We start from the raw sequence: 22,359 nt of genomic DNA, 5'->3' as shown, positions 1-22,359 counted from the left end.
GAGTGCCAGGAGCACAGGTTGGTCTGTGCTGGCCTCTCTGAGAAGGGGCTATTTGAATACTTATAGGCAGCTTGAGAGAGATCCTGGAGAAGAATTCCAGGCAGAGGGCACAGCAAGTGCAAGTGCAGGAGATGGAAGTTAGCATTCTCTGTCGAGAAATTGAGAGCAGGACTTTGTAGCTGTAGATGGTGACTGAGGATGGGGCAGTCAGAGATGTGGGCAGAGGCCAGTTCTCATGGGACCCAGTCAGCCAAGGTGTAGGGCATGATTATTATTCTAAGTGCCAGGAGGAGCCACTGGAGGGTGTTCAGGCTGGGGAGGTGACATTTGAAAGGTGTCTTTGGCTGCTCTATAGACTATGGACTGTAGGAAGATACGATTGAACTCATTCTGTTTAAAACTAGTAAGAACCAGCGTATGGTTTCTGTTGCTCTGTTCACGCACGCTTGAGCTGAAGGAGGAATGGGATTAAGGAGGTATAGGAATAAGGGTGTGAGGAGACTCTGGTTGTCATTGAATTGCAAAATCCATGAATGGGCAGTTCCTGGAGGACTCTTGCTTCGTGGCGTCCCAGTGCTCATAGTGCTACCTGACATGTAGGGCCTGCTCAATACTCCTTTGTCCAGTGAGTAAATATCAGGGCATGAAGGCATCCTTTGGGCCATCTGGTCCACCTCTCCTCAATCCAGTGCTTAAATTTTTTTCCTGTCCCACAGCCTCTTTCCAGAATGAGAGTGCCAGGGAGCTAGCTAGCTCTGTCTACTTCTCAAAGGAACTGTGGGAAGCATGGCCAGCTGGAGGAGGAGGAGGGAGAGCTGACTCAGCTCCACAGACCATCTTCCCCAGGGCACTGTTGTACTTCTGCCTAAGGAAATGGCAGAATCTAGACTTGTGGGCCTCTCTAATCCCTAAGGACCCAACCTTCATGCAAAGATAATCCTGTAAATCAATAATATGTGGCATCAAATCTTCAACCATAACCCAAATGTTATGTCCCATGGATACACCCATGTATCTCTACATTTATGCATTCACATACCCGGATGGGAATGATTAAACTTTCCATAGACAACTAGCTTCATGCAGCATTCATAGTAAGTTGGGTGTTCTAGAATTTTTTGTGAATGCTATGTCAGCCTACACAGAGTTCTGAGGTCTTGTTTGTGTATTCGGTACCAAAGGCTCAGGAGTGAGGTGGCAGCCCTGACTGTCAAAGTCCCAAGGCAGAGGCTAGTGATGCAACGGTGGGAGAGGAAATGAGAAGGTGAGGTTGGTGGCACCAGCTGACATTCCACAAACTGTCATTGGATTCTCAAGATATTTTATAATCACTTAAGCACAGGGGCCAGACAAAAGGATTAAACACTGACAAGAATGCAGGACACGGGACAGGCTCTGCACAGTGCCTGCCCTGGGGGTGAGAACAGTAGGAATGCCAAACATCCTCCTAATCCGAGGCCTGATCCAGGCTGGCCTTGCTGGAAAGGATATCTTGGATCAAGAAGGGAAGTGGTCAGACATTGATTCGAGCTCAGTTTTCTGTGCAGCAGGAGGCAGTCATTGCTTTTTGGACTGGTGCAGGGTTTGTCATTGCAGAAGCCATGATGAGGTTCTACAGTTTTTTTTTTTTCTTCAGTTCAGACATGGAGGAAGGCCAGGAAAAGGTTCAGTTTGAACTGCACTGTGCATGCATTTAACTTGATTTACAAATAATGCTATTTATCAGGGCTGGTGAAACACAAATTTTCTACCCTCGTCAGCATGCAGGGAGAAGATGACATTTTTAACAAGCTGCCAGACCTGTAGAAATAAAAACAGAGAAGGGATTTTAAAATGTACAAAAGGAAGACTAAATAAATAACACGATTTTTCATTCCCCAAGTAAATTGGGCTTGGTGTAAGCATAGGAATGAACTCATCCTTGGAAGAACCCAGCATAAATCAAGAGTTGGGCATGTGTTTGTTAAAGTGGACATTGTTGTAATGAAGGGCTTGCATCTTATCTTTGTTATCTTCTTGCTTCCACAGCCCCTGTACACTTTAATGCAAATTGGTGGACACTGAGCACCTTACATTCATTTAACAACTCTTTTTTTGAGTGGTTACAGTAGGCCGGGCCTTAAGGTAGTTGTTTGGTCAACAGAAAGTAGGACCAAGGTCCTGTGTCCCGGAATCCAGGGGAAGGAAGATGAGAAAAATGGGCAACTTAATACAGAGTGAGCAATAGAGAGTTAGCACAGGGTGCCCAAACTCCAGGGATCAGGGAAGGCTTCCTCTAGGCAGCAGGAGTGGAAGTTAAGAAAAAGAAGGAAAGAGGGGCATGTTGGGAAGAAGTGCTTCCTCCACAGCCAGCCTCCTGGGACTCAGATTGTCCTAGGTGGGGAGCTGGCACCCTTAGAACAGACACACTGCACTGCCCACCCCTATCCTGGTCTTCTCGGGCTGCGGTCCGTATTTCATGGCCCCATTCCACTTAACCAGTCCCATTGGCTTAGAGCCTGGTGAAAGGTAGTTAATGGTAAGATAATGACCTCAGGCTTCCCCATCACCATTGGGCCTGTGTGTGCCTCTTCTGGACCCATTTATCCATCTGAGGTCACTGTTGCTGCTGGCTCTTTTATTGTTAATCCCCTCTTTTCCCCCTGCACCCCCTCCCTGCCACTGTACTCAGGTAGCCCTTTATTTAGCATTTTCAAAAACGTTTTGTTTTGAACCAGAGAATTTAGGCCCATGTGTCTTGGAATTGCATTTCTCTGAGAAGAGTTTTGGAAGTGGGTATTGCTGTGTATAAAAGCGGGTGCTGGCCAGGCACGGTGGCTCACGCCTATAATCCCAACACTTTGGGAGGCCGAGGCAGGTGTATCACTTGAGGCCAGGAGTTCAAGACCAGCCCGACCAATATGGTGAAACCCCATCTCTACTAAAAATACAAAAATTAACTGAGCATGGGGGTGCACACCTGTAGTCCCACCTACTTGGGAGTCTGAGGCACAAGAATCACTTGAACCCAGGAGGCAGAGCTTTTAGTGAGATGAGATCACGCCACTACATTCCAGCCTGAGCAACAGAGCAAGACTCTGCTCAAAGGGGGGAAAAAAGAAAAAGCTGGTGCTGCAAAACCTCACCTCTTTCAGAAAGCTTCCTGAGATTAATGTCACGGGCACGATGTATTAAATGTCTCTTATTTTCACCTTTGCTGGCACCTCGTTACTCTTTCCTCCTAGGTAGGTTGAGAGATGACAGAGCTGGTCGTGGATCCCGTCCTCCTTGCACAAACCGAACAAAACCTGTGACACTTTACTTCATCATCTGTAAACTGGGGCCAGTAGCACCTATTCTCCATGATGGTTGTAAAAATAAGGCACAATAAAGAATACAGATTGTGCAGCTCAGTGCCCCACCCACAGGAAATGCTTAAAAAGTGGAGGTATTGTTGTTATTATAATTTATATCTGGCCAGGCATGGTGGCTCATGCCTGTCGTCTCAATACTTTGGGGACTGGGAAGGATGTGGGAGGATCACTTGAGGCCAGGAGTTCAAGACCAGCCTGGGCAACATAGCAAGACTCATCTCTATAAAAAATTAAAATTTAAAAAAGTTTTTAAAAAGTTGTTATTAATAGCTATCTTTTTTTTTTTTTTTTTTTTTTTTTTTTTTTACTTACCTTTATATATTAGCCATTGAGCTGTTATTTAATGAGCAGGAATTGAGATGGTCATCTTTTACCCCTCTTGAAGTATGAGCTACACCTGGTACATGTTGTGTTCATTAATATACACAGGTAGCAATTGCCACTTGGGCTAAGTTTAAGGTTCTGAACTGTCAGTAGACATTTAGCCTAAGGATGGGGGGTGGAGTTTAGAGTTGATAAGAGATTATGACCTGGTGTGTTCAGTCAAGATGTTTGAGTCCAAGGACTCTTCTGACTCCCTCATCCCTGTGAAAGACAGGGGTATCTTTCCCCATGTCCCCAGTGGTTGTGAGGCTGTCATGAGATCATGGATATGAGAGTGAATGCCTCCCATAGGGGTTTTACGCCTCAGCCCCAGCCCACAAAATGTTATCTGCCTCCCTTCCCTATGCTGAAATGGATTTTAAGTGGACATGAAAAGGAGACTGTCTTCTGTGGAAAGCCAAGAAGTGTGAAAGGGTGAATATAAATTCCTGGCCCTGGTTTTAGCCGCGCATTGCTCTCTGCAGTGGACAGCTTGGGATCAGACTGAGGAGCGTCACAAGGAAATAAATTCTTAATCCTTGGCATGACTGGGCAGGTGGGGAGCGGTGTGGCAGTTCTAACAGCAGGCAATGCTCAACGCAAAAAACTGTCTTGAGTAAGGAATTGTACCACCTCCAAATAGCGAGTGCCTTCCTGCTGGGGGACGCCAAGCATCCCTGAAGCTGCAGCCAACCTGGTCAGCCAGTCCCAGAGCCTAGCACTGCGCATTTGCATAGCTCGTTTGTACTATAGCAGCTCATTTATGTGCACGGAGACTCTGTGTGAGTAGGTGTCATGGAGAAACTGTGGCTCCTTAAGTCCAGAGAATTCTCAAAGACACCAGGGACCTGTACTTTTCCATATTCTATGTTTTCAAGTCTCCTAATTGAGATGGAACAGTGGCCAGTTGGACCCATTTTCCAGCTAAAAGATTGGTTCCCACTTATATATGTTTCTCAGTTCAAATCTTTGCCTTGGGCAATTCTGTACTATTGCATGCTGTAAACTTCAGAGTTTTCTCAAAAATAACTGAAATTTTAGGCCAGGTATGGTGGCTCACTCCTGTAATCCCACCACTTTGAGAGGCTGAGGTAGGAGGATCACTTGAGCCCAGGAGGTCAAGACCAGCCTGGGCAACAAAGTGAGACCCCATCTCTACAAAAAGTTTAAAAGTTAACTTGACATGGTGGTACATGCCTGTAGTCCCAGCTACTCAGGAGGCTGAGACAGGAGGATTGCCTGAGCCCAGGAGGTTGGGGCTGCAGTGAACTGTGATCTCACCACTGCACTGCAGCCTGGGTGACAGAGCAAGATCTTGTCTCAAAATAATAATAATAATAATAGTAATTGAAATTTTAAACTGTTAAACCTGTAAAGGCCAAGGAAGGGTCTAAGGCAACATGGTTAGCAAATAAATGACAGAGTACCTTCTTAAACTGAACTCCTGGTAGTGATCTGGGGTGAAGTTTTGAGTGGGAGAGAAACAGCCCTTTTAAATTGGCAACCAATAGCCCATGCTTGAAACTAGGTGAACTGCTTAGGACCTGGCTTCATAAGACATGTCAGTTTTAGACACTGCATGTTGTATGGGCTGACCAAGGAGGCAATATGATGTAATGAAAAGAAAATGGGATTTAGAATGAGAAATCCGGGAGTTGGAACACAGGCTGGTTGGTCCTAGCTGTGACCTGCATTGGAAGGGTTTTTGAGGTCTCCGAACTTAATTGCTTCTCTATGAAGTTGGGTTATATAAAGTCCTGAGCACACCATTGGTAACATGTCATTCTTCTGCTTAAGCCCTTCAGTGACACCCCAATCACCTGCAAGGGATCATCTCTGAGCTCTAGGAGATGTCATAAAAAGCCTTCCTAGTGGGAACCCACCAGTAACAGCAGCCCACACCCCCATACCTTCCTCTCCCCAAACTGGGTGGTTTCTCTCACCTTGGTGCCTTTGTTCCTGCTATGCTATCTCTATCCCCAGAAATTCCCATCACCTCCTCATACCCCTGTGCCTGGTTGCTTCTTGTACATCCTTTAAGATTTAGCTCAGGGTCTCACTTCCTCCAGGAGGCCTCCCTGCCTACATGTGGCCATTGCTTCTCTTCTCTGTATAACCCCCACCTCTACCTCATGTCCAATCCTAGCACTCCTCTCACTGACTAATCATCATTTGACAACACATGTTGTTTATTCTGGGCAGTGAGCTCCCTGAAGAGTGCCTGACACATGGTAGACTTTCAACTAATGCTTGGTGAATGAATGAAAAAGGCGCAAGGAGGTGCTCAAAGGATGTTAATTTCATTTCTCTCATCCCCATGCACTTTGGAGAACTACAACAGTCATAAATTATTTTTATTTTCTTTCTTTCTTTTTTTCTTAAGGGATATTATTCAAACTTGGTATAAGCAAAGATTAATTACTTATGAGGATGGGGACTGGAGGGAATAGATCAGCTGTAGATATTAAGTTACTTTATGAATAAATACTTGAGACAAACTGTGACAACATCATGGGGAGGCTAGAATTGTGTGAGTACAGAGATGAGAGGCTGGATCACTTGTTTCTTCCCTATGGTCTCTGGTTAGCAAAAAGCAGGTTCACTTGGCAAATATGCGTGCTGCAGAGAGATTGTGGGAGCCACAGGAGGACCTGTGAGCACAGTGCACCAGCAACATCCTTGTCTATGTAGCTTTTGATAATAAGGCAAAAGCCTTCAATTAGAAGCTGCTGTTCTGTTGTGATTCACACCTTCTGTTTTCATTTTACTTTAAAGGGTCTGTTCCACATTTGTCTCTTGGCTCTGTCTTTGGGATACTGGTGTAGTTTTCATTCTTTTTAATTGTTACTAGGGTTTAAAAAAAATGTTTATATCCCTCTTATTCTGATATAATTTACCATAATAACTTGCAATTGCATAGTGCTTTGCCATTTATATTCAATGTACATGATTTCATTTGATCTTCACAACTTTGAGGTTTGGAGAAGTTGAATGATTTGCTGGGGTTACACAGGAAGTGGTAGATCAAGAACCCGAATTCCTTAGCCCAGATTTTCTAACTTGAAGCTGGCTGTGTTTTCCATTATGTTCTGTTATCTTCCTTCAGTCATAATGATAATAGCTACCTTTTATGGTTTGCTTATAATATGCTCGTGCTTTGGTTAAAATGTATCACTTAATCCTCACAGTATAAGTATTATCCCCATTTTGCCAACCAAGAAACTAGGATTAAACAAATTAAATAACTTTCCCAAGATTACTCAGTTTATAAATTGAAAAGCTGGAATTCGAACCCAGGTTTGGCTGTGTCTGAAGCTGCCTAACCACTAAGCTTTTAATTACTAAGCTCTTAACTATGGTGCCAGTGGTTCTCAAAATTTAGGGTGCATCATAATTATCCGGAGGGCTTGTTAAAACACAGAATTCTGGGCTCTTCCTCCAGAGTTTCTGAGTCAGCAGGTTTGGGTGAGGCTGAGAATTTACATTTCTACCAAGTTCCCAGTTGATGCAGATGTTGCCACTGATTGGGAGAACACACTTTGAGAACCCCTGCTCTATGCTACACTCCCCCATCTTTCCCAGTTGCACAGAATGGCTGCCAGCAAAAATGTGTTTCCTACAGAGGGGCAGGACTTCAATTGTGCATTATTACATAGTCCGTTTGAAATGGGGTGCATCCCATACATTGTTCAATACAACTTTAAGTATAAAATTATTATGGCCATAGAGTGGTACTAGTGTCTAGGTTAAATTCAAGGTCATGTCATTTTTATTGCATTTTTCTTTGTAGTCATTTGTGAAAACTCTTCTACCTTTTGTCCTTCTTTACCTACGCGTGGGGAACTTAATGCCCATCTGAAAAGGGTAGCAAAACCATTTATTAGAGTGGCGAATTATATGGGGTTAGTTGTCTCCCTCACCTACTTACCTTCTTGCTTAGGATATCATATGTTTCTTTTAAGTAGTGTGTGATTATGTGATTCACATTTCTAAACATAAGAAACGAGGGAGAATTAGTCCATCTTAAAACACTGTGTCCTCCCATTTGACCTGTCAAGTCTCCCTGTCTTTCCCCCTCCCCCCAACCAATGGCAACCTCTAAGTGTTCTTTATCCCTATAACTATGTGATTTCATGAGTCATATAGAAGGGATTCAACAATATGTACACTTTTGAGGGTGACTTTTTAATGCAGCATAATTTCCTTGAAGTTGTCATGTGTATCAATAGTTTGTCCCACTTTATTGCTGAGAAGTATTGTAGGCTATGGATGTACCACAATTTGTTGAATCATTCACACATTGAAGGACATTTGGGTAGTTTCCAGTTTGAGGTTATTACAGACGAAACTGCTGTGAACATTTGTGGACAAGTTTCTGCGTGAAAATAAGTTTCCATTTCTCTGGGATACATGCCCAAGAGTGCAATTACTGGGTCATATGGTAAGTCCATTTTTAGTTTGAAAAGGAACTGCCAAACTATTTTTCGAAGTGGCTGCACCGTTTTACCTTCCTATTTGAAATGTATGAAGGGTTCTAATCTCTTTACATCCTCATCAGCACTTGCTCTCATCTGTCCTTTTGCTTATAGCCATCCCAGTGGGTGTAAAGTGGTATCTCATTCATTGTAGTTTTGATTTGCTTTTCCCTAATGACTACTGATGTTGAATATCTTTTCATGTGTTATAGCGGCACTTTGTGTGTCTTCTTTGGAAAAATGTTTATTCAAATCCTTAACCTCTTTTAAAATTGGATTATTTGTCTTTTTGTTGTTGAGTCAGAAGAGTTCTTTATGTATTCTAGATGAAAATCTCTTATATATATGATTGGCAAATATGTTCTCCCTTTTTTTTTTTTTTTTTTTTTTTTTTGAGATGGAGTTTGGCTCAGGCTGGAGTGCAATGGCACTATCTTGGCTCGCTGCAACCTCCGCCTCCCAGTTTCAAGTGATTCTTCTTCCTCAGCCTCCGAAGTAGCTGGGATTACAGGCATGTGCCACCATGCCCGGCTAATTTTGTATTTTTAGTAGAGATGAGGGTATACCATGTTGGCCAGGCTGGTTTCAATCTCCTGACCTCAGGTGATCTGCCTACCTCGGCCTCCCAAAGTGCTGGGATTACAGGCATGAACCACCATGCCCGGTGGTTCTCTCTTTCTGTAGGCTCTTTTTTACTTTCTTGATGGGACCTGGGGGGATGGAGAGCCCAGCCTTCCTGACTGCACTGCCCCAGAGTAAAGTTCCTGTAAGGCAGAGCTAGTAGGGGTTGGTCATGGAACAGGTCAGGGACCAGATGCCACAGACTCTCATGGTTCTTGCCAAGATTTGGTAGATTTTCTTGGATGACTGTTTCCCTATTTGTCATTATCCCCTTAGGACAATTCTCAGAGACTTAAAATGTTTTTATGATTGTTACTAAATTGTTGTTTTGCTGGGGAGAGTGGCCACAGAGTTCTTTGTGTTTCTTCTGGAAGGCGGGCCTTCTATAATCTCCTCTTGTAATGCAGATACTCCCAGGAGATGTTTATATCTTAAATTCTCATCTCATCAGCATTTTCTCATTGTCAGGTGCTCCTTTGGTAGCTCCAGCCACTACAGAAGACCTCCTCTGGACTCCATCTGTTGAAATGGGATAGTGTCTGAAACATAGTATTTCTTGAAAGAATGAATAAATGAGTGGATGTAAGCATTACAAGGAGGTTGATGTGCAGTGTGAAAGAGCATCACGATGGATTGAGTAGGAGAGGACCAAGCACGTGGTCAAACTAGAATTGTTGTCTGCCCACTTGTGGGGCATCATTCTTCCTTCAGGTAGAACATGTTAGTAATTCATAGACTCACTGTCCAGAGAGCAGAAGAGAGGCTGGTTCGCAGGCTGAGCATGCGTAGAAATCTGAATGAAAATCATTGTTCTAAGGTATGAGTGTATGTGTTCTGTATGAGCCTCTATGTGAATACACACATATGTTAGACATGTACTGCATACATATGAACACATATGTATGTATATACATATACACACATATATGGGTAAGGAATTGTGCACATATACATATACATATAGTGGATATGGACACCTAAGCAGTGGGATATTCTCAAAGGACATTCCTCTTTCTTACCTAAAAATGGTAAGATAAAGAATAATCAAGTATTAAAACTGAATCTATAGTCATCTAGCCCAACTAGTTCATTTTGCAGATGAGGAAACAGATAGAAAACTCATGGGTTTTATTAAGTCTCACAGCTACCTAGTGGTTTCCTAACTCCTGCAAGGATAATCTTCCCACAGCTCCTATTACCTATTATGTGAAGGAATACAAGTTTTGATCATTTCAACCTTACTTGCTATATCAGCAAATAGTTCTTCTATATAACCGTTTAAGCAACCCACTATAACTGTCATTTGAATTTTTCCTATAAGTTTTCTGCCTTTCCTCTTCCTCCACACATTCCCTAAAGTAAATTCTGCAACTAGGAACTTTGAAACTTGTTACAATGCAGAACATTAATAGGATTTTATATTTCTAGTAGGCTAATGATGAGGATGTGGGACCTTCTGTGCTAGTCCCTCAGGGGTTTCTATTCTGGGCACTTATTAAACCTTGCTGTAGTCTGAAGTATATTCGACCTTTCTGTATTAAAAAAAAATCAGCTTAAACTTTATGCATATATTTTTGTGAGTGTGTGTGTGTGTGTGTGTACATATTTCTCTCTGCTCCATCTATTAGGCAGAGATTAAAACATTATCAACATTTGAACTTGAAGATATTCGTCAACCATTTTCCTGTGTTTGGTGAGGAAGAAGTCACTACCATCTAATTTATTATTTTTTATATTTAACTAAATTCAAGCCTTCTTAAAAATCTTTTCTACTTTGAAGTCTCTTTTGCAATTTAATTAATGCAGCAAGGGTTTTAGAAAATTTTTACTCTCAATGGAGATAATCTTAATCCATTCACGGTGACCTTTTCTTGTGCAAATTAGTTGTACACGCTTGTTTAAGCAAATGGTCCTTTGCATGATGTCTCTTCTTAATGACGGGTTTATAATTGAAAATTGGCTTACTCCTGTATGCCTAGTTTGTATGAGAATATAAAAATAGATGTGGACTTTAAAAATGTAAATGTATATACCAATATACCCAAAAAGAAGAGGGAAGAATTCAGTGCCTTTAGGCTATGATTAAATTAGACTATTAGAGTCAGAAAATGGTGGTGACATATGCTGCTGTCAAAGTCACACCTGTCTGCTCAGCATTGGAAGCTCTTGAAAAATGAGAGTGATTTCATCTTGGCTCTAAGAATCGGGGCCTTTACAGGACATGAGCCATCTCTACTTTCCCAAGTTTTCTTAAACTCATAATGTACTTGAAACTGCCTATGTAGGAATGTGTTTGTGGTAATCACTTTAAAAGTGACAGTCCTAAACAAAATGAAATGCTTTTTATCTTTCTTAAACTTCACTGGCATAAAGAGACAGGTAACACTCATATTTTGTATGTTTCTTCAAAAAGCAAAAACAATGTAATATCATTAAATGGTATTTGAGTAAAATAAACTCATCTCTTCTGTAGACCAGTTTCCCGTACCCCCTACTATTTCAGTTTTTTTTTTTCTTTTCTCGTTATTCTTTTTTTCCCTTTCTTAGGCTAGCATCCTTCTCTCTCACCTCCTCTTTCTCCTGTAAGTTATGTCAGCCATTCTTAAACAGGAATATTTTTCCTGGGTAACTGAATCTTCTTGGTTAAGTGTAGAAACTCCATCTTGAAGGAGAAGACAAATGTTGTTTTGTGCTTGTGATTGAGATTTTCTGAATAGTTTTTAATAGCATGGTTTTGAAGGGGTGGGGAACAAGAACAGTCTTAGTTTTGCTGAATGCCATATTGTTAAAGGAGAAGGAGAAGCAGCAGTAATTTTCTCTTCTTCTTTTTGAGCCTATGGGGCAACATATTTTATCAAGACTCAAAAATCTGATTTTGGAAGCAAAGACTGGGCAAACCAAATTGTTGCCAGAACGATCAGACTTGTCTTTATATATACTGCTTGCAAAAGGGATCCTAATTGCTTTGTCCAACATGATGATTCATGTTTGCTCTTCATGCAGCAACCCAGCCTCCTTCCCCAAAACGGAAAAGTGAGAGCTGCCTGCTGGTGGCTTTCCCGAGTTGCTTTGCATAAATTCACGCACATGGGCGCCCACCTATGGTCAATATCCCCACATTCGCAATGAGTCTTCATTTGCTGATTACTCCTCTTCTCTTTCTAGGTATGATTATCGGGAAATGCTGCACAATGCCACTTTCTGTCTGGTTCCTCGTGGTCGCAGGCTTGGGTCCTTCAGATTCCTGGAGGCTTTGCAGGTAAGAGGCCCTGGAGCCTTCCCAGAATAGGGCTGAGGACCGAAGCCAGATTAAGTGGGTTTAACATGATCACCTCTCCTGGGATAGCTAAAGAGAAGGTGTGGTTTCCCTTGAGGATCTGAAAATATTTTCAAGAAAATCTAAAACATTTTTGACAAGTAGGGGGTGGAGGGAGGATTTACTCAGTAATTTTAGATGTAAGAAATTAAATGGTGGATTCTTCTGGGTCATGTTTAGAAACAGAAGGCAAATCTGATTGCCAACTTGGCCTACTAGGCAGCCTGGCTGGACTCTAAAAAGCAGCCCTACACTTTCCCTTTATTCGTGTTACTCTCTAAAAGCAAAATTATCTTTTCTGCCTGCATCTTCATTGTCTCTCAGTTCCTTTAAATTTTGAGAATGATCCCCAGCATGGTGGTACTACTCAGATGATCCAGCTCTTCCAAGGCTCTGCAGTTCAGAGGTCCTGGCTCCAGCCCTGGAGCCTTTGTGGTGAGAGTTTCTCAGCTCATCAACCTCACTCTGCAGAAATGTCCTCTTGAGACAGTCATCCACATTTCCCACCTGGAAGTTGCAACCAGCCTTCTTTGATTGCAGAGAGAAAGCATGCCCTTGACCTCTGTCATCCTCCATTCCTTGACCCTTTGCTGCTATGTTCTTTCCTCCTCTATGCCCTGTACCATGCCTAAATCTGTGCTTTTGCTGCAGTGCCTCATAACTTCTTATCTCTGCCATCTTAACTGCAAATCGTTCTGTCATGCCCTCCAACAGAAGAGCTTCCTTCTCTGGAATGTCTTTTCCAAGTTGCTCTCTGTGTGTGTTCTGCATAGCATGCCATCACTAATGTTCTTGTAGCCTCCTGGGATGTTGCATAAAGAAAAATTATTCTCTGATTTGGATTATGAGTTATTTGGAATCGGTATTTTGTCATTAACCTAGTGTTTCTTGGCTGTCTATTTCCCGGTGCAGACCATAAATTGGTATGACTGTGGTTTAGATCACTCCACACCGAAAGGAACAAAGTTCTGGTTTAGGTATTTGCAGAGCAAGGGAAATGTGAATGAACACTCTATACTGGTTAAGTCCACGAACTGCTACATAGGAATGCTGAGCTCCATTCTGCTCTTTGTTGCTCATGACATTGGGGTAAACCACTTTGCATGTGGACTTTTGGGAGTTACATTGACCAGACTGTTTGTATTCAAGGTTGGTTCTATACTCAGATTTTGTTGGTGCGAGCTTTTGTTACGTCAATAAAAACTTCTCCAGCAAGGCCAGTCGTCTCTATGGAAGTAAGGTCAGCCAAGCCATGCACTGGAATAGAAATGGGGTTTTAGCATTCTAGGGCAAGACTTGCAAATATTAAAATCTAGTCTGGATACGTACAACCTACGTGTGACTTGATAACTCATAAAAGCTTCCTTTCCTTCTGGCCTAGGCAGTCCAGGATTCATGCAGTGTCAAAAATGCCAGTCATTGAATTTGTACTGATTTCACCTCTGATTGGAACAGCTTCTGCTGTCGCTTTCCTCACATTCACGAAGTCCCCTTTTTTGCTCAGGCTGCCTGCGTCCCTGTGATGCTCAGCAATGGATGGGAGTTGCCATTCTCTGAAGTGATTAATTGGAACCAAGCTGCCGTCATAGGCGATGAGAGATTGTTATTACAGGTAAGGAAGGGGCTGTGGCCTTCAACACATCAGCAGATTATTGCTGCCCCCGTCCAAACTTTCAAAGAAGATGAATCCAAAAGGTCAGCTCTATAAAAGAAATTTTATCAGGAGAAAATTACCTGTGTCATGGTGAATATGAAGTCATTTAGTATGACATTGTTCACTTTCCAACAAAATCTGCCCAGGTCCCCAGAATATATTCTGAAAAGAAGTTGCAGGTAAAGAATGGGAGCTTTGATTTTCAAGAAGAAGTGGATCTCCACCCCTTTCAATATTCAGAATTTTTAGAAATATTACCAGAGAGTTTTTATTCTACCCTACTGTTTCATATTCTTTTCCTCTGTTTCTGCACTTGCCTTCAGATTAATTTTCAGAAAGAGAGAGGTCTCTAGGGCTTGTTCTTGTAATTAGTGTTATCATTCCTCAAATGATCCAGTCTGGGTGTCTGAGCGAGTGTTATCTTTAGGATGTATATTTAAATGAGCAGCCCCTAATAAAAGTTTGAACTGCTCAAGAGCTGCCTAGGGAGGGGGATACTATACTCACAGAGAAATCTGAGGGCAGGAATGATCATGTATTATTTTTTTAAAAAATTCCTAAGGATTTCTAAAGCCCCTTGTATATTCATATTTTAGGATCAACACAAGTTGCCGTGCTCTTTTCTCCTAAAATTATAGAATTTAATGTTTTTCTTTTATTGTACCATACACTTTATCTTTGAATTACCACAAATATTTGTAGAATTTTTTTAAATGTCTTTGCCCTTTTGGTTTTTGGATATTCATTAAATTGAGTTTCTAAGTCTGTGTGTGTGTGTGTTTTGAGACGGAGTCTCACTCTGTCGCCCAGGCTGGAGTGCAGTGGTGTGATCTCTGCTCACTGCAACTTCCGCCTCCCAGGTTCAAGCGATTCTCCTGCCTCAACCTCCCGAGTAGCTGGGAATTCAGGTGCACACCACCATGCCTGGCTAATTTTTGTATTTTTAGTAGAGATGGGATTTCACCATGTTGGTCATGCTGTTCTCGAACTCCTAACCTCAGGTGATTCATCCATCTCAGCCTCCCAAAGTGCTGGAATTACAGGCATGAGCCACCGCACCTGGCCTCTAGGTCTGTTGTTTGCTGACTGGTGAAGTAATACAGCACTTGCCCTAAAATAACAAATGAACTAACTGTAACTGAGAGACCCATGGGTTAAGCAAACTAAAGTGACCACAGCTCCTGAAACATTACTTCTGTCTGGTACTCAGTTTGTGATCTCCATAGTCCCTAGGATCTCAGAAACAAAGGAGGAATGTGACAGAATCTGTTTTTTGGGGGATAAGTTATTCTGCCCTGAATACAACTTAATTTCTTAGGTGTTCATTGAGAAAGGGGTCTGGAGTTTTTGTGAAAGGGCCACTTTTATGCCAATGATTTCCCACTGTGATTCCTTAAGGAAAAGAAATCCTTGCAGAAACACCGAGGAAGAGTTTTCCCCATGCAGAGATAGTGTATGCCAAAATCATTTATTCGTGAAAAGCCAAACAAGAGTGATGCATGTCGTGCTTGTCCATGTAGCCTTTTTTCTCACTTTTTCAAGTGTTATAAAAATAATACATGATCATTAAAAGAAATTTGAGAAATAAAGGGAATAAAAAACACCGCCCATAATTTTCCTTTTATATACCAATGCTTCCATGAATTTGATGTGAACAAATTGAAAGTTTGTCTTTGGTTTGGAGCGCATTTTAGGATACTTAATTGTAGTTGTGCAGTTTCTTTTTCTTTTCTTTTTTTTTTTGAGATGGAGTCTCGCTCTGTCACTCAGGCTGGAGTGCCATGGCATGATCTCAGCTCACTGCAACCTCCGCCTCCCGGGTTTAAGCGATTCTTCTGCCTCAGTCTCCCGAGTAGCTGGGATTACAAGTGCCTGCCACCACACTCGGCTAATTTTTGTATTTTTAGTAGAGATGGTGTTTCACCATGTTGGCCAGGTCGGTCTTGAACTCCTGACCTCGTGATCCACCTGCCTCAGCCTCCCAAAGTGCTGGGATTACAGGCATGAGCCACCGCGCCCAGCCACTTGTCCAGTTTCTACCATTTCACCAAACTTGATGGGCATTTCACCTTCTCAAGCAACTTTTTGGCTTGACTCTAAAGATTTTGATTTTTGTCACCCCCACCCACCCAGACTTGCCAGACTTGCTGGTGTTTTTCCCCTCTCATATTCAGTCTGTCATTGCACAGCTTCCTCCATATTGAGCAGCAACTGTGTACTATCATTAACAATGGTTTTAAAGAGTTGGCACCCAGCCCAAATGTCTGCTCTGGGAAATGTTTTTTTGTTGTGTTACAATTTTTCATTTCCTGTTTTAGAACAGCTGGATGTTTTTATTTGCATATATTCTTGTCATCATGTCACCAAGAGAGCTTAATGTGACTTTCTTGTATCTATTCTGGTGCATTCCATTTGTTTTGCTACCATACATGACCTTTTATTAAGACTTCATTGAGCTCGGCAACTTCCAAAACAATCCAGCCAAATTGGAATTAATTTATCACTTTCCCATACCTGTCTCTCAGGACAAGCAGATTAATAACCAATAGCCAAATGCCATTAAAACTTGGAACTCTGTATTTTCAATCAATTGGAGTTGTCTTCCAGAGCACTTTACAGAGTGCTGTCAGACACTCGTATCATATCACAAGCCGGTAGAATACATTGTACTTGATGTAGTAAGATGAAGATGCATCTTATTTAAGAGAGGTGAACAGCATTGGTAGGTGAGTCTGTGATATTCCTTTTCTCCTTTCATAACCACAGCAGACTCAATTTTCTGGAGACTATATAGCAATGATAGCTTTAGGCATTTTTCTTTTCTTTTCTTTCTTTTTTTTTTTTTTTTAGACAGTCTTGCTCTGTCACCCAGGCTGGAGTGCAGTGTGCAATCTCGGCTCACTTCAACCTCTGCTTCCCAGTTCAAGCAATTCTTCTGCCTCAGCCTTCTGAGTAGCTGGGACTACAGGTGCGCACCACCATGCCCAGCTAATTTTTGTATTTTTAGTAGAGATGGGGTTTCACCATATTGGCCAGGCTGGTCTTGAACTCCTGAACTCGTGATCTACCTGCCTCGGCCTCCCAAAGTGCTGGGATTACAGGTGTGAGCCACTGCGCCCAGCCTTAGGCATTTTTCTAATAGACTGTTTCCTCGTGGCCACGATAAAACTGTGATGCCAACCTATATAACTCTTAGCAGTTACCTCTTGACATTTAGAAGAGGGTATGATTGTGAAAATTGAACAGGATAATTTTTTTCTAATCTTTCTTTGGCCATCTAGGTAACTTTCTCAGTGAGTAACTAAAAATAAGTTTCCTTGGACTGATAAAGATTCTATGATATGAATGATTTCTCTACCTTCTCAAAGAATGTTTTATTTCCATTTGACCTTGAGCTCTGATTACAGGCTAATATTTGCCTGCCAGTGTTTCTCCTTTACACGTTGCCTCTGTTTCTTCAGTGTTGCAAATCCGGGTATACACTTTGGGACACAGATTTAGTATCTGGTTTTGGACATTGCCAAACCAAGTGAGCTTTTCCTTCTGTTCTTACTGTGAAACTGTGTTTTATTGCTCCTCCTAAGGGGAGTGTTGAATTAAAAAATGTGCTACCACTTCCTTCCCCTCCAATGGAAACTCTGTTACAGTCTTAGTCAAATGCCATGGGTAACTTTCCTATTAAAGCAGCTAACGGAGCATTTCTCCTTCTTGCCCAGACTCCCATGTCTGTCAGATTAGTCATATGTTATGGAGGCAAGCATGCAGAAAGAGGTGAGCACAAAAGGGCAATTGCTAATCACAAGGAATCTTCCCTAAAGACTATAGACTCTGTAAATGAAACAGACCTTGAACTGTAGGTGAAAATAGGGAACAAGCCCAGAAAACTTACCAGACTCAGGAAGTACATTTCAGAGCTCCAGACCCAAGCAGGTTCCCTTGCAGACATTAAGCAATTGATCCAACTTTTAATAGCATCACCCTGATACCAATAATGATAATAGTAGTGATAAGTTACATTAATTAAGTTTTCCATGTTTTAGACACTGTATTAAGCACTTATATAATCATCATTAAAACCTTAGTACTTTATCCCCACTTTATAAGTAAAGAAGTTGAGTCTCTGAGAAATCAGCTAACTCATTCAAGAAAGCACAGGTAGTAAATGGTAGAGGCAAGACTCCTTCCTTAATCTTTCTGACTCCTGTGCTCCTGTGCCTAACCATTCAGCTATACTACCATTAAAAATAATGACGTCCCTGTGGTGGCTTCAGATGGTTATATTCACCTCCTATTTCTTAATAACTACTATATAAAAGCCACTCTGCTAACCTGAAAATGTGTAGCAGGATAACAAGATATAGGTCCTTCCTTTAAAATTGTATACCCTGGAAGAGAGCAGTGATGGCTAAACATATATGAACAGTTGAGAGATCCAGTTAGACTTGGGTAAGGGCTGAAGGCAGAAAGAGAGATATAGGGAGCAGAAAGGCTCAAAGGTGAGGTAGAAGGTATGTGCATATAAAAGTGACAGACCCTAGCTTCAGATTGGATGGGAAGGCTCATAGACATTCTCTAAAAAGTCCTTTTATAGATATTTTATAGTTCCTGGGGTGACCAATCACAAAGTGCTCGGGAGATAAAGTCTTCTGGCCTTTCCCCAAGACCTGTAATTACTCCTCTATAAAATTTGGTTGTTCATGTGCAAGGTCGAGGATTTCTGGAAACAGCAATTGTGACTGTAGACTAACCTAAGCAACTGATAAGCTGCTACTGAATCTTAGAGGTGAACTGTAACTTTCATACATCAAAGGCCATTGGGGTGGATTCCCAGTAAGTGCTCTTTGTAGCTGACACTTCTTAAGGTCATTTCAACTTAGGAGTTGATGATTTTTAGTAGATCTACATGCTAGAAGCCGAATGCTGTGAAGAATAAAAGCCTAACCCAGTTGGGTTATTTTGATCAAGTGCATCTCTTTGTTTTACAGTTATAATTCCTATGTGTTCACCTTGTGTTACAGATTCCTTCTACAATCAGGTCTATTCATCAGGATAAAATCCTAGCACTTAGACAGCAGACACAATTCTTGTGGGAGGCTTATTTTTCTTCAGTTGAGAAGATTGTATTAACTACACTAGAGGTAAGTGAGACCACTTGGCTCTTGGGCTTGAATAATGGTCCTTTATATACTTCTCTCAGCCTTCTGTTTTGCTCTTAGGGATGTGTGATTGGTCCAATGGGGCAAAACCAGATTCCTGTACTTGGATATATTGGTTAACCTCTTTTACCTGCTTTGCCATGCCCAAGAAAATACTCTCATTCCTGACAAACTCCACAAAGGAAAACCTACATGGGGAGAAATTATACTTATTGACACAGAGATTGACTCTGTCTTACATCATTTCAGGGATATGTGGATCATGACTGTCTTGTCATTTACACTCAATAGCATCCTTTGAAGACATATTTCTAGAGTTCATTTAGAAAAAAATATTTAATGGCTTGGCACAGCGGCTCACTCCTGTAATCTCAGCACTTTGGGAAGCTGAGGCAGGTGTATCACCTGAGATCAGGAGTTCAAGACCTGGCCAACGTGGTGAAACCTCGTCTCTACTAAAAATACAAAAAATTAGACAGGCATGGTGGCACACGCTTGTAATCCCAGCTACTCGGGAGGCTGAGGCAGGAGAATAGCTTGAACCTGGGAGGTGGAGGTTGCAGTCAGCTGAGATTGCACCATTATACTCCAGCGTGGGCAACAAGAGCAAAACTCCATCTCAAAAAAAAAAAAAAAAAAAAAAGAAAAATATATGTAATGGCCAAGTAAGGGCAAATCCTCTACCATTCTAAAAATATGAGTAGTTTTCTGGGCACCACAGTCCAATGGCATTGGGGGACAGCAGAATTCTCAAGACTTATGCAAGCCAGCCAACCAGCGTCAATGTGGCAAAGTTGTGTTAAGAGGAGAATCAGGATCATACCCATGTGGCACAGAAAGTGTTAAATTTGTGAAAGCAGAAAATCTTTTAGGCAGATGGGTGCCCATCCTCAAGTTGCTTTTTTTTAAGGCAGGACAGAAAAAGAAAAAGGAAGCATGGAGATGATTAAAACCTTTGGAAATAGAGCAGATAGCATTGGCCTGAGGCTACACCAAAGTAGCACAAAGAGCTAGGAAAAGATTCAGGAAACTGCACACGCATGCATTACAGGCTTGAAGGAAGGAGAGCAGAGATCTTCGTTGAGGTGATTCTGAGGTGTCCCAAAATGAGGTGGGGGCATTGTGGCCTTCCTTTTGGAGAATTCACTCTGGAAGAGTGATGACTGCTCTAAAAGCTAATGTAATGTGGAACCTACACTGAGAAGTCTGAGTAATACCAAGAAACTGAAGTCACCCTGCTTGGTCCACATCGCTGTTTTCTTGCCATCCTGACTATCAGAGCCAGTGCTGGTCATGCTCCAGGCACACCAGGGCATTTATCCGCCCCACGCAGAGCTTGGGCTCCTGCTCCCACCCTAGGGCGAGCTCTGGTCAGTGTCCTCTTAGGCATAGTGTGTATTTTTTTCATCCTGGAACTGGGTAAAAGGGGCTGTTTAGGACCCAGGCCCATTCCCATGAAGGGGACAGGATCATAATGACTTCCAAGGGCTTCCTTCCTGCAAGCAAACTTTTATCCCTCCAAAAGCAATCTCCTCAATTAAAATCAATTGAGTTGTTACCTCTGTTCACAGTAGCTAATAGAGTTACCCTTTGCTTTTTTAATGCTGTCCTCCATCTAAGCTCCTTCCTAGGCTCTTCTTAAAGAATGTCGAATGTTATTGTTTCTCCCTTTTTGGAGTGCAGAGTGCCTTCTTTTTTTTTTTAGACAGGATCTCACTCTGTCACCAGGCTGGAATGACCTTAAGCAATCCTCCCACCTCAGCCTTTTGAGTAGCTGGGACCATGGGTGCGAGCTACTGTGCCTGGCTAATTTTTTTTTTTTTTGTGGAGACAAGGTCTCGTTATGTTGCCCAGAGTGGTCTTGAACTCCTGGCTCAGGCAGTCCTCCTGCCTCGACTACCCAAATTGTTGGGATTATAGGAGTTATTATTAAGGAAGTATACATTCATTTTAGAAACTAATAGAAAACACTTAAAGCATCAAATATAATTCATTCATGCAAAACCACTATTTATATATATATATATAAATATAACCACTATTTATATATATATACCCACAAACATATAGATTCATTTTTATACGTAAATTTAAAATTTGTTGTACTTTTAGTTTTAAAAAGGAGTCTTTATATACTTGCATTATAACCTGTTTTTCTGCTTAATAATGTTAATATTTTCTCATGTTATTACATTTTTTTCTCCAATTAATGACTATATGATATTCCATTTATGATATCACCTAATTATTAAATTAATCCCCAATTTGGGTAGATTCCAGTTGTTTCTGGCTTTTTTTCTTTATGTACATCATTGCAGTAAATCATCTCAAGGTCAAATTATTGTGCAGATTCAATATTACTTCTTTAGGATAAATTCCTTGAATTTGAAGTCCTGTTTCAAATAATAGGCCAATTGCTAAGATTTTTTTTTTTTTTTTGAGACAGAGTCTCACCCTGTGCCCCAGGCTGGAGTACAGTGGCACCATCTCAGCTCACTGCAACCTCCACCTCCTGGGTTCAAGCATTTCTCAGGCCTCAGCCTCCCAAGTAGCTAGAATTACAAGCATGCGCCATGGAGATGGGGTTTCACCATGTTGGCCAGGCTGCTCTCCAACCCTTGACCTCAAGTGATCTGCCCACCTTGGCCTCCCAAAGTGCTGGGATTACAGGCATGAGCCACCATGCCCAGCCCCAATACATTTCTTTCTTCAGTGTTTTCTCATGACGTTTTTATGTATCTTTGGGTTGTTTCTGGCCTTTCAATTCTATCCTATTAGTTGTTTACCTCTAATACATCCAGACCACATTTCAGTGTTTTAATTTTTTTTACTCTATTATGTATCCTATTGTGAACTTCGATTTACTTAAACCAGTATGCCATTATTTACTATTAATGTTTTTAAATTATTTATTTTTTATAGATAACTATATCTTTATCCAAGCAATGACTTTCTACATGTATCTTAAACTACATCTCTATATATTTAGGATGGAATCCCTGAAGTGATTTTAATAAGCCAAAGAGTCTAGGCATTTCTAAGGCTTATGATATATTTTGCCAAATTATTATCCAAAAACATTATATCCACCTGGAGTCTCACAAGCTGTCTGGGCGTGACCCTCTTTTGCTGTGCTCTTGTCAGCCTTACAGATCCATAATTAAAACACACACATCTACCACTTTGCTGATTTGCCAGATGAAAGATGGTATCTCATTAATTACATGTCTTTTGCATATGGTTTATTGCATGAATATGGTCTCTCACCTCTTAAGTTAGCAGTTCTCAATTTTTCTATTGTAACGGTTGGATGTCTTACATTCATCAGAATAGGATCAAAATAAGATCAAGCTGTTTTCATCTCTGAACCTGAAAAGACCTTTTCCCCTTTGTATTTAAACCATGCTTTTTTTTTTTTTTT

General features: G+C 41.5%; 1 protein-coding gene across 1 annotated transcript in view; it reads left to right on the top strand.

The window, feature by feature from the left end:
• EXT1 (exostosin glycosyltransferase 1) overlaps positions 1-22,359 on the top strand; it is a 314,893-nt gene that overhangs the window by 265,367 nt on the left and 27,167 nt on the right. Inside the window, 3 exon segments of the mRNA NM_001132066.1 lie at positions 11,978-12,071; positions 13,633-13,740; positions 18,801-18,920. Coding sequence (NP_001125538.1) covers positions 11,978-12,071; positions 13,633-13,740; positions 18,801-18,920 — 322 coding nt within the window.

This window comes from Pongo abelii, chromosome 7, assembly GCF_028885655.2.
Source record: "Pongo abelii isolate AG06213 chromosome 7, NHGRI_mPonAbe1-v2.0_pri, whole genome shotgun sequence".
Taxonomy (NCBI): Eukaryota; Metazoa; Chordata; class Mammalia; order Primates; family Hominidae; genus Pongo; species Pongo abelii.
The sequence above is the reverse complement of the archived record's forward strand: the minus strand, read 5'-3'. Positions and strand labels throughout refer to the sequence as shown.